Source organism: Tachypleus tridentatus, chromosome 1 (assembly GCF_004210375.1).
Source record: "Tachypleus tridentatus isolate NWPU-2018 chromosome 1, ASM421037v1, whole genome shotgun sequence".
Classification (NCBI taxonomy): Eukaryota; Metazoa; Arthropoda; class Merostomata; order Xiphosura; family Limulidae; genus Tachypleus; species Tachypleus tridentatus.
In genome coordinates this window covers 23,056,493-23,081,285 of record NC_134825.1, presented here as the reverse complement: position 1 = coordinate 23,081,285, position 24,793 = coordinate 23,056,493, and the positions used below count along the sequence as shown (strand labels likewise).

General features: G+C 34.6%; 1 protein-coding gene across 1 annotated transcript in view; it reads right to left on the bottom strand.

Annotated features, from left to right (window-relative positions):
- Nucleotides 1-24,152, bottom strand: part of LOC143232214 (uncharacterized) — a 105,811-nt gene extending 81,659 nt beyond the window's left edge. Inside the window, exons 1-2 of the mRNA XM_076467376.1 lie at nt 23,950-24,152; nt 23,523-23,599 (exon numbers count right to left, since the gene is read on the bottom strand). Coding sequence (XP_076323491.1) covers nt 23,523-23,599; nt 23,950-24,152 — 280 coding nt within the window. The remainder of the gene's footprint in view (nt 1-23,522; nt 23,600-23,949) is intronic.
- Between the last annotated feature and the right edge of the window lie 641 nt (nt 24,153-24,793).

Sequence of the window (24,793 nt, the reverse complement as noted above, 5' to 3'; positions counted from 1 at the left end):
TAGTAGTGTAAGACTAGAGGTAAGGCAGTTAGTCACTACCACCCGCCGTTAACTCTTGGGCTACTTTTTTACCAACGAATAGTGGGATTGACCGTCACATTATAACGCTCCCACGGCTGAAAGGGCGAACATGTTTGGTACGACCGGGATTCGAACCCGCGACCCTCGGATTACGAGTCGAACGCCTTACGCTCTTTTATTCACCAAACTTCCCTCACTCAGTAAGAATGGCTCAAACTTAAATTAAAAACGACTTATAACTTGAGCGCCACATAAACACACAAATTACAATCGAATTTTATATATATTCAACCAGCTATCCGGAGGTAGTAAACCACTCTGGACAGTAAGAATCCAAAGCCTCTATAATATAATCTTATCATCCAAATCTTGTTGCATAATGTTCCAACAGAATATTCAGATATATGATCATGAAGTCGTTTTACTCTAGTAACTCTGTGGTAAACGAAAGATTTCACTGATATACAAAGCTGATATGACCCGTGTGGTTATGATAAGTTTTGCTCCTGTGAGCTGATGTGGCCTATAACCTATGTGGTTAAGATAAGTTTTGCTCCTGTAAACTGATGTTACCTATAACCTGTGTGGTTAAGATAAGTTTTGCTCCTGTAAGCTGATGTAACCTATAACCTGTGTGGTTAAGATAAGTTTTGCTCCTGTTAGCTGTTGTTACCTGTATAGTTAAGATAAGTTTTCTGTATTTATAAGTTCTAATCTAATAGGTACAAAGTTTTGTTGCTAAGCGACACAGACAAACGAGTCGCTCTCAAAACACAACTGGCTTTTATATATACAAGGTTTTAATCACTGGTCACAGTTATATATATATAAAAACACAAAAACGTCTGTGTGTCTGTCTGTTTGTCTGTCTGTTATCTAACTAATTAAAGACTGCTAAGCCAATATCAACCAAACTTTGTGGGATGATAAATTAGTACAAGAGCATATTATTGGTAACTAACAATCCCTTTAACTCTCAAAGTTGTTGTTACTGAGCATTCATTATATTTATCGTAAGTTAATGTTAACTGCATTCACAAATGATGCCACGTCCAGACAAAGAATAAGATGTATTACATTTTCTATAACTCAACATACATAAGGTGTGGTGGAGGGTACACAAATGTTAGCACTGTCTATGGAGGAATGCAATAGAAATGACCACCATTGTTGAAATAATACAGATACTTCAACAGTTACCACAGAACTGATATGAAGACACATTTATTGAGTTATATTCAATTTCTACTTTGACCCACGACTATCACCTACGGCCTGAAAGCCATCCCTTCAGCAAATGACCGTCAATGAACATTGATAGGTGCGTTTTGAAAACGGGTATAATTAAACACCCTTCCGTCATTACTTTTAGCTCTACCTCTTCTTAAAAAGTCATTCTGAACATCGCACAGTGTATATCACGTTTTAAGTATATGCAAATTAAGTCATTGAATGTTATGCATTGCTTCTTACGATGTGATAGTGAATACTATAATATATATTATATAAGAGACAGTGTGAAAATTGGAATTTTTACGTTATTTATCATAGCATCCACCCACCAACCCAACATTTAAGTTCATAACCAAGACAAAGGGGTCTCAACTTGTTATACATAAGAGTAGGATATAATCATCACTTATAGCACACCCACAGCCTCAAAGAGCAGAATACGATGTTGCAGCAACAGAACGCAAACCATAAATCTTCGAATTCATAATCTGAGCAGCCTAACCATCAGGTCACACTTGACCCATTGATCGAAATTAAAAGACGCTTATCAAATATATTTAAAACAGTGGGACAGCGACAAATCTTTGGACTTACAACGCTAACATCAGAGGTTCGATTCCCCTCGTTGAACACAGAAAATAGCCAGGGTGGATTTGCTATAAAAAAACACACACGCACACTCAAACTGTTTCGATAAAGTGAATTCAATAATAAAATCGTTGTCATTTGTCGTTCTACATTTACGAAGACGAATTTAATTTGTAAGATAAAATCTAACCTGGTGTTATTTTAAAGAACATTATTAATTATTCTGCGTAGAGTAATAGAATTTGCGAAAAGGAAACGATTTTTTTTTAAATTTTGTGCAAAGCTACTCGAAAGATATCTGCACGAGTCGTCCCTAATTTTGAAGTAACTTACTGGAGTAACGTTTTCAACCACTGGTGCTCTGACTGACGCCATTCAGTGACAGCCACCTTCCCTGTCTTTCGGACTTCACAAAAATAAACTAGCAAACAAAACACTGACAGAATATTCATGCAATAATCGCAATGGTAGTAGTCTTGGACTGTTTTGAGAGGTAAAGGATCAGTCAGTCTCTTGTATCAAAAAGATTAAGAGACGTTGGTGTAGATAGGAGGCAATTTGTCAACACCACTCACTACCAACTTCTAGACAATTTATTACTAACGAATAGTGGATTGACTGTACATCATAACGCCCCCACGGCTAAAAGGGCGATCATGTTTAGAGACATAACTTGGTTCTGCGACATGCCAGGTCAGGTGAAGCTAACAGGGTATTGTTTCAATACCAGCTGGAAATAGTAGTCAATGTCACTAACATAATACTGACTCCTTTTAAAATGTTACTTGCTCTAAGCAAAATATATCATATTCCTTTTATTAACTACTTATTTGTTAATATTCTTCCTTTAACCAAAATACGATTCGTAATAACAAACTTTTCAAATCTACAATTTAAATACTTCTATCCACTTTACTAAACTGATTCAAGAACTATCTGGATTATGATAAACTCTGATCTAACATCCTATTTGAAGCTTCTAGCCACTTTACTAAACTGTTTCAAGAACTACTTGGATCATGATAAACTCTGATCTAACATCGTGTTTCAAGCTTCTAGCCACTTTACTAAACTGTTTCAAGAACTACTTGGATCATGATAAACTCTGATCTAACATCGTGTTTCAGGCTTGTAGCCACTTTACTTATCTGTTTAAAGAAGTATTTATATTATAATAAACTCTGACGTAACATCGTATTTCATGCTTCTCGCCCCTTTACTAATTTGTTTCTTATTAAGCAGAAGATATCATATCATTATATTTTGGAAAGAAATATTCAGAGAGATGGGCATATTCAGAGTCCTTGTTTACTTAATTCATGAATCCTCAACTTCATTAACTTAGTTTATTCTTCAGCGAGATAGGGCATGATCAAGTGATCCCCTATAAAAGTAACAGTCAAATCCTCCTATTTAATCGGAGAAGAGTATCCCAAGAATCGGCGGTGAGTGCTGTTGACAAGCTGCCTTCCCTTTAGTATAGCTTGAAATTGGGAATTTGTAGTTAACATTTGTGCAGTTTTTCAAGGATCAGTTCAGAAGATATATATAAACCCACCAGATCTAAATGTCATATGTACCAGTGATACAACTAAATCCTTATGAAGAAATCATTAAGAAGAGATTATGAGAAAAGAAACTCTTTCATTGAAATTTTAGTTTTTCATAATTTATGCAACGTAGTGAAAAAGTAAGGTTTTTCTAACGATTAGGGTAAGTTATTTATAGAAATGCATGAGAGACTTTGATTCGTCGAATAACTTAAGATTTCATGTATCTTGAAGTCGAATGGCCGCCAAACGTTTGTTTTTTGGTTTTTTTTTTGTTTTTGGAATTTCGCACAAAGCTACTCGAGGGCTATCTGTGCTAGCCGTCCCTAATTTAGCAGTGTAAGACTAGAGGGAAGGCAGCTAGTCATCACCACCCACCGCCAACTCTTGGGCTACTCTTTTACCAACAAATAGTGGGATTGACCGTCACATTATACGCCCCCACGGCTGGGAGGGCGAACATGTTTAGCGCGACACGGGCGCGAACCCGCGACCCTCGGATTACGAATCGCACGCCTCACGCGCTTGGCCATGCCAGGCCGCCGCCAAACATTTCTGTAGATGGTAAAATATTTTAATCTGTTCTAGATAATAAACTGGAGATTCGTATAAAAGTGAAACCTGTTTAACAGTGTTATAAGCAAAGCAATGTAAACATTTAATGGATTACACTATGTAAAACAATTTTTAATTTTTCTTGTTCCTGGACAGAAAATGTTATTTCCCAATTGTTTATGCCTAAAGTAAATAGAAAAGGCCTATTTTTCTCTTCAAACTTTGCTTTTGTGATCTGGGAACGTATAACGAAAACATGATGGGAGACTATATTTCAGGGCTGATACGTGAAAGTGATTTACATTATAGTCGTAAATCTCGAAAAACTACTGACTTCTAAACATTTTTGTTCATTTTTACATAACTTTAGTAGAAATACATGTAAATCTTGATTCATTTGTAGTTTTATTCAGACCTTATGTGAATGAAAATGTGGAAATTTGCCCGTTTTTACATAGAAAATATGTTAATTTCTAAATTTCATTATCCAGTTCACAAAAGCAAAGTTTGAAGGGAATAATGGCCATTTTCTGTACTTTTACAACACAAGCAATTTAGAAATAACACATACTATCCAGGAACAAAATTTGTGTTACATAGTGTTATTCCTAATGGTTTCTACAGGGACGACACTTCAGCTTCTATACTAAGACTTTCTGTAGGTCGATGCAACCGAAACTTGTAGTGGTTTTTAACTTGCTAATATTGTGTATCAAAGAAACAAATATTCCTTCATTACGATATATACTTAATAAAACTCTGCTCCAATATGAGCCATGTGTTAGTCCTGTAATTTTGTGCAAAACCAGTTTCCAATTATTATTTCTGTCGTGCATAGAGTTAAGCACGTTATATTTAAAGGGTAATGAATAAGTAAATCGGTAAGCCAAATTACAAGCAGAATCGTTATGGTATGTATCAGATTTTGATATTTTTTAGCCTTCGTAAGTACTGTGATGCCTACGGAAATTTATCGCTAAATTAATTGAAAGTTTATGTTTAATTGTTTGAAGCTAACCACAAAGCTACACAGATTTCTGCCCATCACAGATATCGAAATCCGGTTTCTGGCGCTGTAAATCGTAAGACATACCACTGTGCCACTGAGAGGGAGGTTAAGGCTCTAATTTGTTTCTGAGCTAAAGGGCAAATGGGTATGATACAACCATTTCCAACGCAAAATAATTCATACATTCAAATCATAAAGATCTGTTTAGGCTAAGCGTGTAGAATTTTCAAGATAGCGATATTCATCGCATTTAGTAACGCTGAAAAGCAAAATAAGACATGAACTTGGGACACCAGGACCATTTACAGAAAAGGCCAGTAACAAGTCATAACTCGATTATGGTAACAAAATGCGGCATTATAAAACAAATGTGAATCCGTGACCCCAAAGGTCAACGGTCAATGTTGTCCGTGCATTGTAGGTCATATTGTGCAACGTAAACAAAAAGGATCCCTGTCAACAAAAGCGACCCAATTTATGTGAACACGAGCTGTTTTCATGACACATAATCAATGAACTGGAGAAAAAAAAAGCAGTTATTCCTACGATTCTATTATGTCAGGTAGAGTATCAATTGATACGGTGACATGGACTGTCATGACGTGGTGAGGCTCCAAAACTATTTTAACATAACGAACTCATCCTCTATATTTATTCTATAAAAATTCAAAAGTTTTTTCTTCATACATCATAGATCGCTTCAATATTGCTTCCTTACGATCTTGCTATACAAGCATTTGGCTTTTCTATCTTATGTCCGTTAACTTAACTCGTTACTTATTACAATAACAAAAAACACACATAGATTTAAGAATTAAGTTTTGTTTCTTAATGGCTTGGTTTAGTTTGTTTTGAATATCGCACAAAGCCACACGAGGACTATCTGCGCTAGCCGTCCCTAATTTAGTAATGTAAGACTAGAAAGTTTGTTTGTTTATTTTGAATTTCGCGCAAAGCTATTCGAGGGATATTTGCTCTCGCCGTCCCTAATTTAGCAGTGTAAGACTAGATGGAAAAGCAACTAGTCATCACCACCCACCATCAACTCTTGGACTACTCTTTCACTAACGATTAGTGGGACTGACCGTCACGTTGTAACGCCCCCACAGCTGAAAAGGCGAGCATGTTTGGTGTGACGGGGATTCGAACCCACAACCCTCGGATTACAAGTCGAGTGCCTTAACCACCTGATCATGCCGGGCCTTCTTACTGGCAACGTAATACTTTCTTTCTTTGACTATTTCGTTTATTAATTCTCACAAACACCTCGCGATCTTCCGCATTTTACTTTCATTGAACTCCTGTCCGTTATATTCTTTTCTCACCCCACACTGACCAGATACATTTCTTTCTGATCTTGTATACCTATTAAAATCATAACAGTTAATAATCATAGAGAGTGTTGTAACAACATACAAGTTAAACAAGATGGGCCGTAGATTGCTCCAATCATGTTCTCATTTTGTTTGGTTGGTTTTCGTTCTTTCGCGCAAAGATACACGAGAGCTCTCTGCGCTAGCCGTCCCTAATTTAACAATGTAATACTAGAGGTAATGCAGATAGTTATCGATACCCATCGCTAGCTCTTAAACTACTCTTTGAACATAACAAAATGTTTAAGGACAACAAGGTATCTAATATTCGATTTTGGCTGTCCGATCCACTAAGCCAAACTAAAACTATTATGTAAAAAAAAAATAAAGCCAGTCCTTGTCATTCATATATCTATCAAACTTTCTTTTAAACTTACCCAAATTTATTGCTTCCACAATATCATACGACAACCAGTTTCATCGACCCAGTAGAAAAATAAAACTGTTTTAACTGAAGACGACTTCTACCTTGCTTCTATCTGTATCTCCTAATTTTAGAATTATTTCTAATAAATAAAAAAGATGTTGCTGCATCAATATTATCAATTCCTTGTACAATATTAAACACTTCAATCAGAGCCTCTATAGAGAAAACAATCTTAACCTCTTCCCATGTGACAACCCCTTCATCCCGGGTACCATTTAAGTAACTCTTCTTCAAACTTTATCCAACAATTTAATGTATTTCCCAAGATTGAACACCGTTCTCGAAATGTGGCATAACCAGTAACCTATACAATAAAATTACAGCTTCTAGAGACTTGCATTCAATATTTCTGTAGATGCAACCTAAAATCCTATATACCCCACAACTAGCAACAGTACAATACTGTTATTTTTTTTATGTTATCTGCCAATCTGTCTGAAATTAAAATCACCCATAATTATGACTTCATTAACAGCTGAAATCATAATTACATCATAAAGTTTCTCACTACTTACATCTGCTGGTCTGTAAAACATTCTTACTACGAGTTTTTCCCTTTACTATCCAATAACAGAAACCCAAATGGATTCAATCTCCTTGCGGATATCCTTAATATTCTCAACTTCAACAGGATGTTACACATTTTACAAATAGAGCCACTCCTGCTACTTTAGTTTGGTTTGTTTAGAATTTCGCGCAAAGCTACTCGAGGGCTATCTGCGCTCGCCAGTAATAGTGGGATTGACCGTAACATTATAACGCCGGTTGAAAGGGCAAGCAGGTTTGGTACGACCGGGATGCGAACTCTCAACCCTCATATTACACCACTTTAGTTACTGCTCTATTCCTATTAACTAACCTGTAACCATATATTTTAAAGGAATTTATGTCGTCAAAGTCATCTACTTTTAACCATGTTTCAGTTATTCACATCATATCAAAATTTCCTGTTCCTGCCTTACAATTATTTATTTTACTTGTTATACTTCTAGCATTAAAATAGTAACACTTAAGCCTATTTTTATAACTACTTTTTACACTGATTTCCTACGGTAATCTTTCCTTTACATTTCAATTTTGTTTAGTTTAGTTTATATTTGCCTTCACCATTATTTAGTCCTTGTTTAAAACTTCTCTTACAGGAAACATACCAGATCCTTTCCTACTTCAGTGTAAATCCATCCATTCCAAAACGTTCCCTCCTTCTACTGAACAGCTCCCACAAGTTCAACCAGCTAACAAATATTGGGATTAATCGTCACTTATAACGCCCTCATGGCTGAAAGTGCAAGCATATTAGGTGAGACGAGGATTCAGATCGCGTTCTCATGAATTAGAGTTCTGTAATCCTTTAGTTCTTTAGCGACTGAACAAAAGCCGATCGCTTTTTTACCTCTCATAAATACAACCGATACTCCTTACACCTAACTTTATAATAATTAATTTAATAAAATTCTTAGAAATGTTTTCACCATATAATTTATCAGAATATAGAAAGATACTAAAATTCTCTACCACTCACATTAACTGCTACTGAATTCAAAACCTTAACCAAAATATACGTGTAACTATTTAACATTATCATTAATGTATTAAGAAAGTACTCATTGTTTGTTTTTTTAAATATCAGTTAAATTAGAACTTTACTGTTTTTTTTAATAATATTATATTACGACCTTAACATTTCTACGATCGAAACAACGAGACTTTATTATCAGTGAATTTTAACTGTTGAAGAATGCAACAAATTCATAACTAAAAATGTTCATGCACAGTGTGACTGATTGCTACAGTTATCAAAATTTTCTAGATGAAACATAGGTGGTGGTTGAAAGTCACAGAGACTCGTAATGAATTAACGCTTGAAATGTACAAAAAAAGAGAGAGAGAAATGGCTTAAGAATGTTCTCAAAGTGTGTGGAGTATCAGATTTCACTGTGTGGCTTTGCTGTTGGAGGGACGCTAGACCTGGCAGAGATAAATGATCAGTCAAAGACGACCGTCTGTCATGTGGACTTCTCGTGATATCAGAGTCGATCACTGTCTGTTTGTGCGTTGCGATCGACTACTGTCTAAGAAAACTAAAGATTTTGCTATCAAATTCAAGAAATGATGAATCGTTATATATTCAGTATTCTGTGAAGAAGTGCTAACCCTGGAGCTAGCGCGTTGTCTCCACTTGCCATCGGAACTGTGACCTGGTGATAAATTAAAGTTTGTTGGGGTTTTTTTTCTACTTTCTGACAACTGAAAAAATAACAAAAATACCTGTTGAACATCGACTGCTTAATGTAAAGCAGGTACTAAATAAACAATTACAATGAATTGAGGAAATTGCACAGTAGAGAGAAATTTCTCGTTCATAGATCAAGTAAATAATATAATGAAAGGCAGCATAGATTATTTATGTGTGTATATATATATGCATGTTTCTTTTATCAGAGACTTTTAAAAATAGTTTCCTTAAAAAGCAAATAATATTCGAACACAACCACCTTTTTATCGTTCGTGCGAACAGTGACTTGTATCACTAACTCCAGGTGCTTTCTTGTTAATTTAAGCCAAATATCAGATCTTTTAAAATATTCTGATTGAAAGCATTTGCGAACAAAAAAAGAGAAACACACAAAGAAACTACAAAACTGTTCACTGAGAGTTTATAAAGAATATCTTAAAATGGTAATAAGTAATCCTCTTTATTTTTGTGTGTAATTTTAAAACAGCTATATCCACCAGGTATCAATATGTCTTCACAGTCAAGTGAGTTTAAATATATATCTAAGAGTTCTAGAGCGGTGGTAAATTGAGCCATTAAGATAAAATAGAATCAACAAAATATTTAATATTCTGTTAAATAACTTTCATGAAGTCTGTTTGGATAGAATCTGAATAAACTCACTTGGAATTTGTTTACATTTTTATCTTTCAAGTTATTTTAAATTTGTTCTTGGATTCCAGTTACATTCAAATTGAGAAAAGTCGTGTTTCGTTGAAAATAGAAACATATGCAGGCTGTTAGTGTGTTAGCAGTAAGTTTACTGACTTACAAAACTGACATCCAGGGATGGCCTGGCATGGCCAGGTGGGTTAAGGCGTACGACTCGTAATCCGAGGGTCGCGGCTTCGCATCCCCTTCGCGTCATACATCTTCGCCCTTTCAGCCATGGGGGCGTTATAATGTGACGGGTCAATCTAACTATTTCTTAGTCAAAGAGTAGCCCAAGAGTTGATGGTGGGTGGTGATGACTACCTGCCTTCCCTCTAGTCTTACACTGCTAAATGTGGTTGGCTAGCGCAGATAGCCTTCGAGTAGCTTTGCGCGAAATTAAAAAAAAATAGACATCCTGGGTTTGATTACTTTGGTTGACACAACATATAAGCTGTGGGAAATATAAGTATTTGATAAAAGCAAAGAAATACCTAATTACTCGTTTCCTTTAGCAAAAAACAAAATCCTAATTTACAGTTTTATCATAAAAATATAAAAGAAGGAAGAAAGAATACCCTATTAATTATAATATAATTAGTGCCGTGCAAAAAGTAGTTAGTTATAGGTGTGTGTTCTGCTGGTACTTGCTTTCCAAGCACAGCTGTAGTGATTACAATCTATTTACTTGTGGTAGAAACAAACGTCAGCTCATGTGAAGACAGATAACGGCTGTTGGTGATGTCAAAGTGTTAATCGCGTGACACAAAGATGCATGGAGTTAAATGCCACCTGTCGGTGAAACGTTTGTAGCTAGTGGTGGGTTAAATCTTTTTTCTCACTTACAAAGTTTTGATAATACAAAGTAGTTGCCTGAAGTAAAACATCTTACGTTTTACCCGTCGAAAGAAAGAGACTAAAATTTTGTCACTTTCATACTCTATCATTGATTTTGAATTGTGAAGGTATTGTTTAACCAGAGCTTACCTACATTGTAAAAATAAGTACAAAATTTGGAAATTATTATCAAGCAAATGTTTCTTCTGCTGTAAAAAAGGTAAACAAACTCTTTCGCTGGTTATGATTTTTACGCTGTGGCATAACTGCTCATAGAAAAATTTGTTGTTTTTTTTAAGTACAAACCTTTAGCTAATAACTTTGTCATCTCTTGACCGATTTGAGATTTAATAGAACAAACCCTTTCAACTGATGTATTTGATCACGTCCAAAACCTCATGGATTACTTACACTAAGCCTGTCTAAAAGAATTTGAAGTTGAGTGTAGGCTGGTAGAGATTTTGCTGAGTATTAAAATGGAATCGGGCGCACGCGCACCCCACACTTGATATAGCTGACACACAAGAATATAGCTAATAAAAAAAAAACGTACCATACGCTGATTTACATTAATCCCTCCAAAACGAATTTCAAGTGCCGCGGCTACTGAGGATTCCTTCTTGTTTTGCTAAGAGCACTGTTGAAATAAATAGTTTGTTTGATAATCTTACGAACAGCGTAAAGAAAATAATTATATGACGTTATCCGGTTTAATTTAATTATTAGCCATAAAAACTGTTTAAAACCATTTATAATTTTCTTCCCAAATTAATCAAGAGCTCCTTGCTTAAGACTGCAATAGGTTAGATCAAACAGGTATTAGTTTTGCTACCAAAGGTTAAAATTAATTATGTTAAAGTATTTAAACTAAAACCCGTTAATTTATTGCACAGACTTATATTTATTGCACTATAATGAGATTAAATAAGCGTGCACTATTAGGTTGAATCAACCCAATGTCAGCTCGCTATGTGGGCAAATGCAATGCTAAGTAAATATTGTTACAATTATAATCATCAACTGTGTATACCAGGTTATATCAGATCTAAGTTATATTAGCTTGACAGATAAGCGTTAGGATACATTTAGACTCTGATTAAACTATAATAGCTAACAGATGTTTAACTTGTTATGAAATAAACTGCATTAGTGGAATTAGTTAAAATAGGGTTTGCAAGTTAGGTTAGACAATGTGAAACCAAACTGATTTAAATTTAAATTAGCTTTTAATTTATATATTAAAAACAAAAGTAGTGTTAGTTTTGCTTCATAGTATGCGTGTGTTTTCGTATAGCAAATCCAGATCAGGTTATCTGCTAAGTCCACCGAGGGGAATCAAACCCATAATTTTAGGGTTGTAAATCCAGGGTACGATATTTGAAGCTTTCAAATAGCATTATTCTCATTATCCTGAATGGCAACCAAAAGTAAATTAAAAATTGGAATATTTATTCTAGTTTATAATAAACTTAAATGAAATCATTATAAAAGTGTTTGCTACCATTGAAAAATTGCTTATACTTTAATCATAACGTATACATATTACTTTATATTATTAATTATAATTATTGCGTTCAATATTACAAAACATAAATATATTTAAAGAACACATAATAGTTTTCAATTTCTTTATAATAACAAGAGAACAAATTATTATATTTTTATTTGAGGCCTTGGGTGACGGACACTATTTAGTTTGTTTGTTTTGTTTGTTTTTTAATTTCGCGCACAGCTACTTGAGGGCTATCTGCGCTAGCCGTCTCTAAGTTAGCAGTGTACGACTAGAGGGAAGGCAGCTAGTCATCACCACCCACCGCCAACTCTTTTACCAACGAATAGTGGGGTTGACCGTCACATTATAACGCCCCCACAGCTGAAAGGGCGAACATGTTTGGTGCGACCGTGATTCGAACCCGCGACCCTCGGATTACGAGTCGAACGCCTTAACACACTTGACCATGCCGGGCTTCACTATTTAGATTAGGGTATTGCAAGGGAAGACGGTGTGAAATAGCTGCCTTCAATCTAAAAGCAGACAGTTATGTACAGGAATATCTTTGTACAAAAATTCTAGATAAGCAGATACCCCTTGGTACAGCGATATGTATGCAGATTTACGATCCAAGAATCTGTGTTTCAATACCTTTCGTGGGCAGAGTACAGACAGCCCGTTGTGTAGATTTGTGTTTAATACAAACAAACCAACTAAGGAAGGAAGTTTATTAAAATGCATTTTTGCAATAAAACCCTTTAACATAATCATCATTCAATACTAAAACAGTTACTACAGTTATGTATTTTCAGCGTATATTTTTATAAACTTTTATTTCTATTTAGTATAAATACTAACTGTGCTCAACACAAAGAAGCAAACCAAACATGTTTGTTAAAATGCATCTTGCACTAAAATCTTTTCAACGAATCAACAACCAATACCCAAACTGTTACTACAGTTAGATATTTCCAAGATATATTTTTCAACTTTATTTCCATTCAAAACGTCCATTTTTAACGGTGATTTTCGCTTTTAATTTCCTACTTGATAACTTCTTGTTTTTGTGTATAACGAAAATGTCAGCTGTAGGTGCAGCGACATCAGACATCGGGTATTTTTTAAATAAATGACATCTGTTATATTTGTAGCGTGTGCAATCTAGTAGCCAAAAACACAACAACAAAAGACTAGCTACAATTTAACTCCAAACTTGACTACAGTTTATTATGGATACAAGATTAAGAAACATAGAAAGACGTACTAAGTAAGGCGATTAAAGCGATAATTCTAAAAAAGGTAGAAAATTGTTAGTTGTTTAAAAATATTCTGTTAATAGAGTTCTATTCCCATTTTATTCTACATTACTATGACGTTGAAACTACAGCTGATTTGTTGTAAAGCTTAACTTCGCTATTGAAAAGTGTAGCAGAGAAAAATATACTTAATAGTTTGATAAAGCTTAAAGCCTGGTTCCATGTTTTATAACTATAGGTAATGCAAAACTACTTTCCATTATCTTTTCCTAATACAGGTAATAAGAAGAAATCTACAGCATCAGAAGGTAGTGTCAGCAGATAGGAATGTTCTGATTAGGCCTACTAAGTAAACCTGTCAACTGTCTTGCCGGTTTCCCACACACGTAGTGCCTCCAGCTGATAATCACTATAGCCACTTCCTTTAAAAACTGACTTCCCCTTTTCGCTTGTTCTGTTATTTGAAACTGTTCACGACCGAATTTTATCAAGATGCTTCCTTCTTGTCGTCTTCTTTGGTCTTTTAGAAGTAGAAATGAAAGATACTTTAAAATTTTAGTTTGCGTGAAGTTACACAGTCGTTTCTAAATCAGAACTGATAGATTACTAGGAAAGAAAGTAGCTAGTCAACAACACCCACCACTACCTCTTGTGCTACTCTTGCCCGACTGAATTGTGGAATTTTGTCGCTAATATTATAATGTAGTCACAGTTCCAGAGTACGAGCGCGCTTATGTAGTGATATAACCACGAACTCATGGATTCATAGTCCGTGCATGGTAACATCTAGGCCACCCGGTTTTAAAAATGGTCCAGTGGGTCTGTTATATGCGTAATTGATAGAAATACAATCACATTGTCATTATGTACAGGAATATCTTTGTACAAAGATTCTAGATAAGCAGCTACCCCGTGGTACAGCGATATGTATGTAGATTTACGATCCTAGAATCCGGGTTTCAATACCTTTCGCGGGTAGAGTATAGGTAACAAGGAAAACATAAAAGACAAAAGAAAAGGTGTATGAAACGTTGTACTTATTTTAAACAAAGACTTACGCCTTGGTTTTTATACCATCGTAAGTTTCTCAAAGAAAAAATGTCAAATGTTGCTCCATGTGTTCTGAATTATTCTACAATTCTTCCACGTTTCTTTGGTTACTTTTCACTTTCTCTGTCGTCATATGCTACCTAACAGGACAATCTGCGGACCTAACCATGACTGCGAATATTTCTATCACCTCGTTTCATTTCCGAGTATCATTTCTCCATATCTGCTGCATTTTTGAGACCACTGCCTTGGTAGAAGATGATTCGCTACGAGGACTTGTTTCTAATGGAATGGCATGATGGATTTGACTCTGCTTTTATTTTTATACAGTGAGGATGTCATTAATTTTGTGTGGATTGGACGTGATTTAATAATTAGCCACTCTTTGAACATCAGATTCACGATCCATTGCCCCCAAAACGCAGTCTGTACTATACGTGTGAAGTAGAATCCTACAATTCAACAACAGAAGCGCAAGGTTTGGTGGTGAATGTTGTTAACAAGCTCCTTTACTTGTAGGTTAGGAGAGGCCTGGCATGGCTAGGTGGTTAAGGCACTAGATTCGTAATCTGAGGGTCGCGAGCTCGAATTCTCGTTACACCAAACGTGCTTGCCCTTTTAGCCGTGAGGGCGTTATAGGTGACATTCAATCTCACTATTCGTTAGTAAAAGAGTATTCCAAGAGTTTGCGGTGGGTGGTAATGAGTAGCTGCCTTCCCTCTACTCTTATAATGCTAAATTAGGGACGGTTTGCGCAGATAGCTCTGGTGTAGCTTTGCGAGAAATTGAGAACAAACAAACAAAAACTTCTAGGTTATCAGCTTAAAATCAGAAAACGCTGGTCCAAACAACCCTTATAAAGCTCTTTGTGAATCAAATGCTATAAATATGTTGAACACTACTGACTAAGATGAAATCCACACTTGGATACCAGTCAACCACAGTGTAAAATACAGGCATGTGACTTTACTCTGATACAGTTGTTTTCATATAACACACTGGAAGTCGCCTGTAATATTTAAATTTTATAATCATTGACTCCTTACATAATAATTTCAATCAATGTCAATTGTTTAGTAAATGACAGGTGATTTTTTAATGAAATAAGTTTATTTTCTTGCATATTATATGCGTGGAATAAAATGTTTACCATAGAAACGAAAACCTGGTAGAGTAACCTATTGAATACAACAGAGTAACCTGTTGAATACTGTAGAGTAACGTATTGAATACTATAGAGTAACCTATTGAATACTGTAGAGTAACCTATTGAATACTATAGAGTAACCTATTGAATACTGTAGAGTAACCTATTGAATACTATAGAGTAACCTATTGAATACTGTAGAGTAACCTATTGAATACTATAGAGTAACCTATTGAATACTGTAGAGTAACCTATTGAATACTATAGAGTAACCTGTTGAATACTATAGAGTAACCTATTGAATACTGTAGAGTAACCTATTGAATACTTTAGAGTAACCTATTGAATACTGTAGAGTAACCTATTGAATACTATAGAGTAACCTATTGAATACTGTAGAGTAACCTATTGAATACTATAGAGTAACCTATTGAATACTGTAGAGTAACCTATTGAATACTATAGAGTAACCTATTGAATACTATACCGATTTAAGATATGTTTGATAATATCATGAGTAAACTTGCACTTCAATAACCTGGGTGATATAATTAATTACAGTGTGAAACAAATCTGCCTACAATATTTCTCCAGGTTTGTGTAACGCTACACAGACAAAATTTAAAAATAGATGGATGAAGGTACTGGATATTCTATGACAAGCCCTTCGCTAGTACAGCGGTATGTCGACGGTCTTGTAACGCTAAAATCGGGGGTTCGATTTCCTTGGTAGTTCAGCAGATAGCCCGATGTGGCTTTGCTATAAGAAAAACACACACACACCCATTTTATGACGGCTGCCGGCACAGTAAACTAAATTGAAAGTACGCAATGATTAATGGAGGTAATGTTGTTTTGAACATAAATGTTTAACAAAGTTCCTTAACGTTAAAAAAACCTTTAATACTAAATTAAAACATATAGAAGGTAGTGTGATACAAAAATGAGAAATATTAAATCATCCAATGTAGAAGCACGTCAGAAAGTTTGTAGTTTATTTATACATAAATAAAGATGGAAATTTTTTTTTTTTAATTTCGCGCAAAGCTACTCGAGGGCTATCTGCGCTAGCCATCCCTAATTTAGCAGTGTGAGACTAGAGGGAAGGCAGCTAGTCATCACCACCCACCGCCAACTCTTGGGCTACTCTTTTACCAACGAATAGTGGGATTGACCGTAACTATATAACGCCCCCACGGCTGAAAGGGCGAGCATGTTTGGTGCTACCGAGATGCGAACCCGAAATCCTCAGATTACGAGTCGCACGTCTTAACCCACCTGGCCATGCCGAGCCTCAAGATGGAAAGAGCCAACTTGCTGTATCTCTACGGAAAGTATGTAGGCAAATATCCAGCACAATATAATAATGACATCATAAGCAAAAATGTATAGTTTTTGTTGTGTTACTCTTATTTCGGCATCTACTTCCCTACATAAGTTTGTTTTCGTCATATCAATATTTACATATTAAAAGAAAGAGTGTAATTAATATGATAAAAACGTATAAATTATTACTACACCATAGCTACTGACTGCATTTAAACCAATACACATCGCATTATGTTAAAGTTGTACTTGTTTTAAGATTTTTTCTTCTTTAAATAGACACTGGTAACCTACACACATTTTATAAGTTATAAGCAGCATTTGTTAAACTTTGTTTTAAATGAATAATTTATTTAAATTAAACTGTAAAGTATAGCTTGTATAAAGAAACAAAATTATCCATAGTTTGAATAATTTATTTTAGCAGTTTGCGTTTTTTTAATTGTTTAATTCTTTATTGATTGAAAGAGAATTTTTTATTGCAAAAAATAACATCATACGCGTTGTTTTTGAAAGGCATGAAACTTTGTCATTTCGATAACCAGCATTTTAAAGGACAGGTTAGAAACATGAGGAAAAAATTTAAACCTGTACCTTATCCATATCATCCGTTCGTTGTTAGGCTTGTTTGTTTGTTTTGAATTTTGCGCAAAGCAACTCAAGGGCTATCTGCGCTGGCCGTTCCTAATTTTAGCAGTGTAAGACTAGAGGAAAAACAGCTAGTCATCACCACCCACCGCCAACTCTTGGGCTACTCTTTTACCAACGAATAGTGAAATTGACCGTCACATTATAACGCCCCCACGGTTGAAAGGGCGAGCATGTTTTGTGCAACGGGGATTCGATCCCGTGACTCTCGGGTTACGAGTCGAACGCCTTAACCCACCTGGCTATGCCGGGCAGACACTGAAAGAAAGTGTATATTAGGAATAGACTCCATATAAAAACAAGAGTGTGAGGTTAAACTCGTTTTAAATAGTTTCTCACTCACAGATCAGAACATATCCGTGAATTACGTGACAGTTACAACCCCTAGGGTTGAAAACTCCCACTAAACATAAAGCGAGGAATCATTATAAAATAAAGAAGCATAATACTCATTCCACAATTGTATAAAAACAACTCTATTCTGGTATTTCTTCATAACGAGAAACCCACTTGAAATAAAAATATGTTCATATAAACAAACACAAAATCAGAGAAGCCCTACTTATACAGCAACTAAAACCAAAATTAAATCAATATAAAGGAACATCTTTATACCTATACCAATTAATAACCTGATATCCACCTGCATCCGTTTATACTCTCGTCCCTGAAACAGGTGTCTATCAATGGTCAATTCAAATCCTTTATTTCTTAACCTGAAAGTGACCTAGAAAGGTCGAAACGTTGTTCTCTCCTTATCAGTAAAAGTATTAATACCCATACCAGCCGTTCTGAGATACATTTTAATACTAGTGTTTCATGAAACCAAACATTCGATCTTCTCCTGATGAATTAATTCTTGGAAGGTCTCTCATGGATTTCAATAATAAATATGTTTTGAAGCTATAAACTCAACAAATTCCTAATCAGTTCTGAATGGAACATTGGAGGCTATACGAGAAATATACATTTAACACATAGGGAACTATCAAAGAACAAATGTTGCAGATTACAAGGCTTTAGAGAACCAAGATATCAACCAAAAGTAATGTGTATTTTTGCTATTTTATCAGGGTAAAATGCCTTTTCAACACATGATCTGAAAACTGATATAGTCAAGCATGAGTCAACAAAAATGTTTTGGAAACTTGTTGTTTTATCAATTTAATAATGCATTTCATGTAAAAAAATTTAACGCTAAATGAAATGTGTTCTCTCCGGCTTGTCTTATAATATCATACTGATCTATTTAGATGATATTATTACACTTGGGGAAGTTCTCCTTATGCCTGAGATGATCTAAAAAGCACTAGATAAATTAAAGAAAGGAAATATCATGTTTAATTACAAGAAGTTTGAAGTGTCACGTCAATAAATGAGTCTCTTGGGAAAACTGGTCACTTGACAAAGGTGTTTGGAGACCCAATCAATATTGTGTCCATAAATTGTCAATGCCATAGAAATTACACGTGGCGAGAGAACGTCACCATAGCCTGTTTTCTACACGAGATATTGTAAAAACAAAATAAGACAACTGCTGGCAACTGATTTGAAATCGCAAAGTAATGCCTTCTACACAGAGATAGTGCTGAGTAACTCATAAAGAACTATTGATTGTTGTTCAAGTCTCGATTCATTTCTATAACTTTCAATCTTTGTGAGGAAAAGTTGATAATGAACAAATGCATTTCCTCTAGTATTACACTGCTAAATTAGGGACGGCTAGCGCAGATAGCCCTAGTGTAGCTTTGCACGAAATTCAAAACAAACAAACCACACCATCGAAATAAAAGAGATATGATGAGCACCTTCGGATTATTATTATTATTATTATTATTATTATTATTATTATTATAACGCTTGTTAGGTGAAAAATGGTAAGACAGAGATGGATATAAATTGTAACTTTAGTTATTATTTCTACAGTAACTATAACAGAAACACTTTCTAACCTCTATAATCACCCAATAGCTAGAGATTTTGGTATAAAGAAAACACAAGATACACGGTTTTTTTTTCCTTGATAAATGCCAGAAATTTCTACAGAATTGGCTTAAATCATGTGAACGGTAATGAGCCATCTTCTTATGAGCTAACGTATTTGCTGCTAATAGAATGATGGTGAGCATAACAGTGTAACACACTGCAAATGATGATAATTTATACAGAAAACAGAGAGGGTGACATTAAATATGCTGCTTGATATTGTAATTGCAAATACAGAAGCACTATTTGAAAAAATAGTTAATGTCAAAGATGTACGCCAGCAGTAAGATGAGCTGTAGGTATTCTAATTCAAGTATATTCATTATTACTGATTAAATAGACAATTTTTAATGCAAAAAAGTGACCTCGTTTCAATAATAGTGAAGTTAGAAATTTGTCTAATTCCATTAATAAACATCCACAGTCAATAACTTAAGTTACTATAAAGTTCCATATTTGTGATAACCTCCAATTTTGTTTGATTTTGTTTGCAAACACGATGATTGTGAGATACATAGGATTCTTAACATTGTGAAATGTTTATAGAAGTTCATGATGAAAGCTCCCTTGTTTGTAAAAATGTGCTAAATAATTGTAATTAGTAAAACCAGCCTTCATCCTTCTCTTCGTAGAATGATGAGCAGATGCAATGCATTTTTAACTCAATTAGCCATTAATGTGGATGAACAATAGATGATTCAAGGTCAAAATATTCTACTCGTGAATTATTGAACAACGATATACGAAGTTGTAGGCAACACGACAGAATTACTGATGTTTGGAAGAGAACTGAAAGTGTAAGTGGTCTTTCTGTATTCATACCATGAGGATAATTATTCAGCAGAGACTTAAAAAGAGTACAAAATGAGACTAAGAACACCAATAATTACTGTTGTTTAGAATTAAGCACAAATTTACACAATGGGCTATCTCTGCTCTACCAACCACGGGTATCGAAACCCGGTTTTAAGCGTTGTAAGTCCGCTGAGCTACTGGAGGGCAACACCAATAATACCATGTATTATTTTACCAAAGACAGGCTTAAAAGCAGTTAGTGATAAAGTAAACAGTCGCTTTAATGTAAATGCTGATAGCACTGAATTTATATCATGTGACATGATATCACTGTAAAATATTGTTGCTAAACACGATTTAATCACAAAGTTAAGTAGATTTTGGGATATGTTCTATATTGTAGTGATATAATCAATGAGGTGAGTTATAAAATGTTGAAAGACACAGAGATGATTCGTCATGATTTACTTAACATAACACAATGTTTAAGGGACAACAAGAGACATGTTGGTCCCTCTTAGCTGTCCCATCCTCTAAGCCAAATTAAAACTATTAAATAAATAAAAACATTAAAACCAACCATTATCGTTAATATATCTGCCAGGTTTTCTTTTAAACACACTCATACTTACTGCCTCCACAACATCTTAAAGCAACCCATTCCATAGATTAATCACCCTATTAGAAAAATAAAACTGTCTTAACTGAAGAGAGCTTCACCTTACCTAAATCTATGTATTGTGTCCTCTAGTTACATATTTCTCATTGTTACGTATGACAAATGTTGATGTACCAATATTATCGATTCTTTTTACAATTTTAAACACTTCAATCAGATTCTAGTGAAGACAATTTTAAGAATCTTAGTCTATCTTCATATGACATCCATCCTGGATGCCATTGAAATATCCCTTCTTTTAACCTATTTCAACAAGTCAATATCTTACCAAAGACTGGACACAGTAGTCTAAATATGGCCTAACGAGTGATATAGCCACTGAAATTATAACCACTTTAGACTTGCGTTCAACATTTCTAAAGATAGAACCTAATATCCTATTTGCTTTACAACTTGCAACAACATACTGCTTGGAAGGTTTAAAATATTGGTCAACCATAACATCAAGATCCTTTTCTTTCATGACACTGTTAAGATTATTCCCATCCAGCCTACATTTATAATTGAAATTATCATAATCTAAATGCAATACTTTGAATTTATCACAATTAAAGCCCATCTATCATTTATTTGCCCAACTCACTAAATAAGCTAAATCCTTTTCTAAAGCAGCAGCATCTTCTTAACAACCATCAACACTCAATACTTTGATATTATCAGCAAATTCAAGTAATTTATTGATCATTTCTTCATCTATATCATTAATGGAAATCAAGAAGAGCAACGGTCTTAAGACTAACTCCTTAGGTACCCCACATGTGACATTAAACCAGTTTGACCAAACTCTATTTATAACAACCTCTGCTTTCTTCCATCAAGTCAATCTAACTATTCCTCCACACCTATGTGGTACTTTCTCAAACGTTTTCTGAAAACCCAGATACACTAAATCTATTCTATTACCCTCACCCACATATGCAGTAGCATTTCCAAATAATGTTAAAAGATTTGTAAGACAAGATTTTCTCTCAGTGAAAATATGTTGACTATCCGATAAAATTCTAAACTTTGTTAAATGGTTTTGCAAAGTATCTTTTATCAGACTTTCCAAAGCGTTTTCCACAACTGATGTCCGACTAATTAGCCTATAATTACTGGAACAAATTCTTTTACCTCCACTGAAGATAGGAATGTCATTAACCAATTTCCATTATGTTGTCCACTATTCAAGGATTGAAACAAATGGTGGCAAATGACTCCTCTATCCAATTCTATACCTCCTTGAAAATTAGAAATATTACCTGGCCCAGGAGATTTATCCTTCTTTAAACCTCCCATTTTTATTTTAACAAGCTCAAAATTTATGCAGTTGTCTTGTTTAACTTTGTTTTCATCTATCATTTGTTCAAGATGAGGAATGCTGCTTAAGTCACCATCATCAGTGAAAACTGAAAAAAAAAAAAATTAATAACTTAGCCATTTAATAATCATTAGGTGCAAGCCTTCCTTTGTTATCCTTCAAGGGTCCTATTCTAATCCTAGCATTTATTTATACCTAAAAACTTTCCTACTGTTAATTTTATATTTTTCTGTTAAACTTCTATAATAAAAGTCAATTTACATTTCTTAAATTTGTGATGATTACCTTTAATTTTATCTTTATACTCTTTGTGAAACAACCTGTTTTTCTTGGTGAATAATCTTTCATTTCTGAAAGTGATATATTTATTTGCTTTGAATATTGAAAATGCTTCATTAAAAATCTTCCACATTTCCTCATTGTCTCTAAATTAATCAACTGCTCAATTTATAACAGATAATTCTTGTTATATACCTTTAAACTTTGCTTTTAATACAGCAATGATCATACCCAATTTCCACCCTCTCAACTATTTCTATATTAGAAGTTAATAATAGATCTAAAATAGCATTATTTCTAGTAGGTTTCTCGACCACTTGGTGTAGAAATCCATCCTGGACAGTTTCTAGAAACTTTTCTTCCTCATTGTTTGTTCCATAATCAACCACAATTATGACTTCATTAACAGCTGAAATTTTAATTTCACTGTAAAGTTTGTTACTAATTTCATCAGTTTCGTCGGGTGATCTGAAACAAATTCCATATTAAGAGCTTTTCTCCTTGCTATCCAATAACAGAAACCCAAATGGATTCCATCTCCTTACTAATATCCTTTCATAATCTCAGCTACAATAGGATGTAGCTCACACTTTATATATAGAGCAACTCCTGCCACTTTATTTACTACTCTGTTCCTCTTAGATAACCTATATCACGTATTTCAAAGAAATTTCTTTCGTCAAAATCATCTACCTTTAACCACGTTTTAGTTATTCCCATTTTGCCAAAATATTTTATTCCTACCAGTACCCTAAAGTCATCTTTTTATTTGATATATTTATAGCATTAAAATAGTAACAACTAAGCCTATTGTTATAACTACTTTTATACTGATTTCCTATGCTAAGCTTTTCTCTGCATCAAAAGTTTGTTTTATTTAGTTTATCTTTGCTCTCACCACTATATATCCCATGCAGCTGAGTTAATAACCCTTGCAAACATTAAGACCCTTTCCTGCTTAAGTGTAAAAAATCCATTTCATAAAGTTCCTTTTTCTCACTCAACTGATCCCACAAGTCCAACTAGGTAACCTGCTCATCCTTACCTATTGATTTCAGCCTAACATTTAATTCTAGAGACCTACTCAAAATTTCATTTCCACAATCATTTTTGGAAGCATTCCTGAAAAAATTAAATTATGCCATTCATCTTTATTTTGTAGAATGATTAATTAGCTCCCCTGGTTTACTTTCCATATATCATTAGCTCCTACCTACACAACAAGAAATGTATCGTTGCCAGTCCCTTTCATTTTATCCGTTGCTCTGACAGTTATGTCTTCCACCAGTGTCCCATAGTAGTTTATCTCACAGACCATTCTACCTACACGCTGTGTCAAGGACATAGTAGTATAATCATCTCTCTTCTCTCTGTTTATCTCGCAGACCATTCTACCTACACGCTGTGTCAAGGAATCACCTATAACTATAATTACAGTAAGTTTGTAATCGATATTGTTCTCTAATCCTTACACTTTTCCTCCCTCCAATAGCTCCTCGTCTACATAAGTCAATAGCTGAAATCTGTTTCTCAGTAGAATAGGTTCTTTACAATTACGTTCTCTACTTTTAATCGTAATACTACTCTCTCTAATTTCCTGAATATCATTGTTAAACTTAGTTGATGACTTCCTTGCATGTAGAAACTTAAGCCCCAGTTGAAGTCCTGTTCTCATTTCTCACACTTTATACTCCTATTTATATATTTCTCAACTTTAATTATGATAGCTTCCATCTTTCCTCCAACCTGCAAATTCTACGTGTAAATTAAACATCTTCACCACTAGCTTTTTTAAAAGTGCACAGTACTCTATAGTTCCTAAATAAAACCCATGCATTGTACCTATCGCACCTAGCAAACTGGGAACGCTTAACTCTTAGAAATACAATAAGTACTCAATACTGCGATTAAGTACCAGTAACCTGTTGTTAACGCTGCTAAGCCAAATTTTGATAACTAACTAGTTTTTAGACTGTATTTATTAAATAAAACAATGTATATAATTTGTCTTAAAAGCTCACTCCAAGCTGAATTTTAACTAAGCCTAAAGAACCGTTACAAGCATTAAGCCTATTCTTCGGCAGTACGTCTGTTGACTTCAAAGAAGACTAGAACTTGCCAAAGATAAATCAACCTCTGAAGAGCTTGAGATTTCTGCATCACTTCTGATGTGTGGGTGTTTTCTTACAGCAAAGCCACATTGGGCTATCTGCTGAATCAACCGAGGGGAATCCAACCCCTTATTTTAGCGTTGTAAATCCGTAGACTTACCGCTGTACTAGCGGGGGACCACTTCTAAAGTGTCAAGAAAGATAG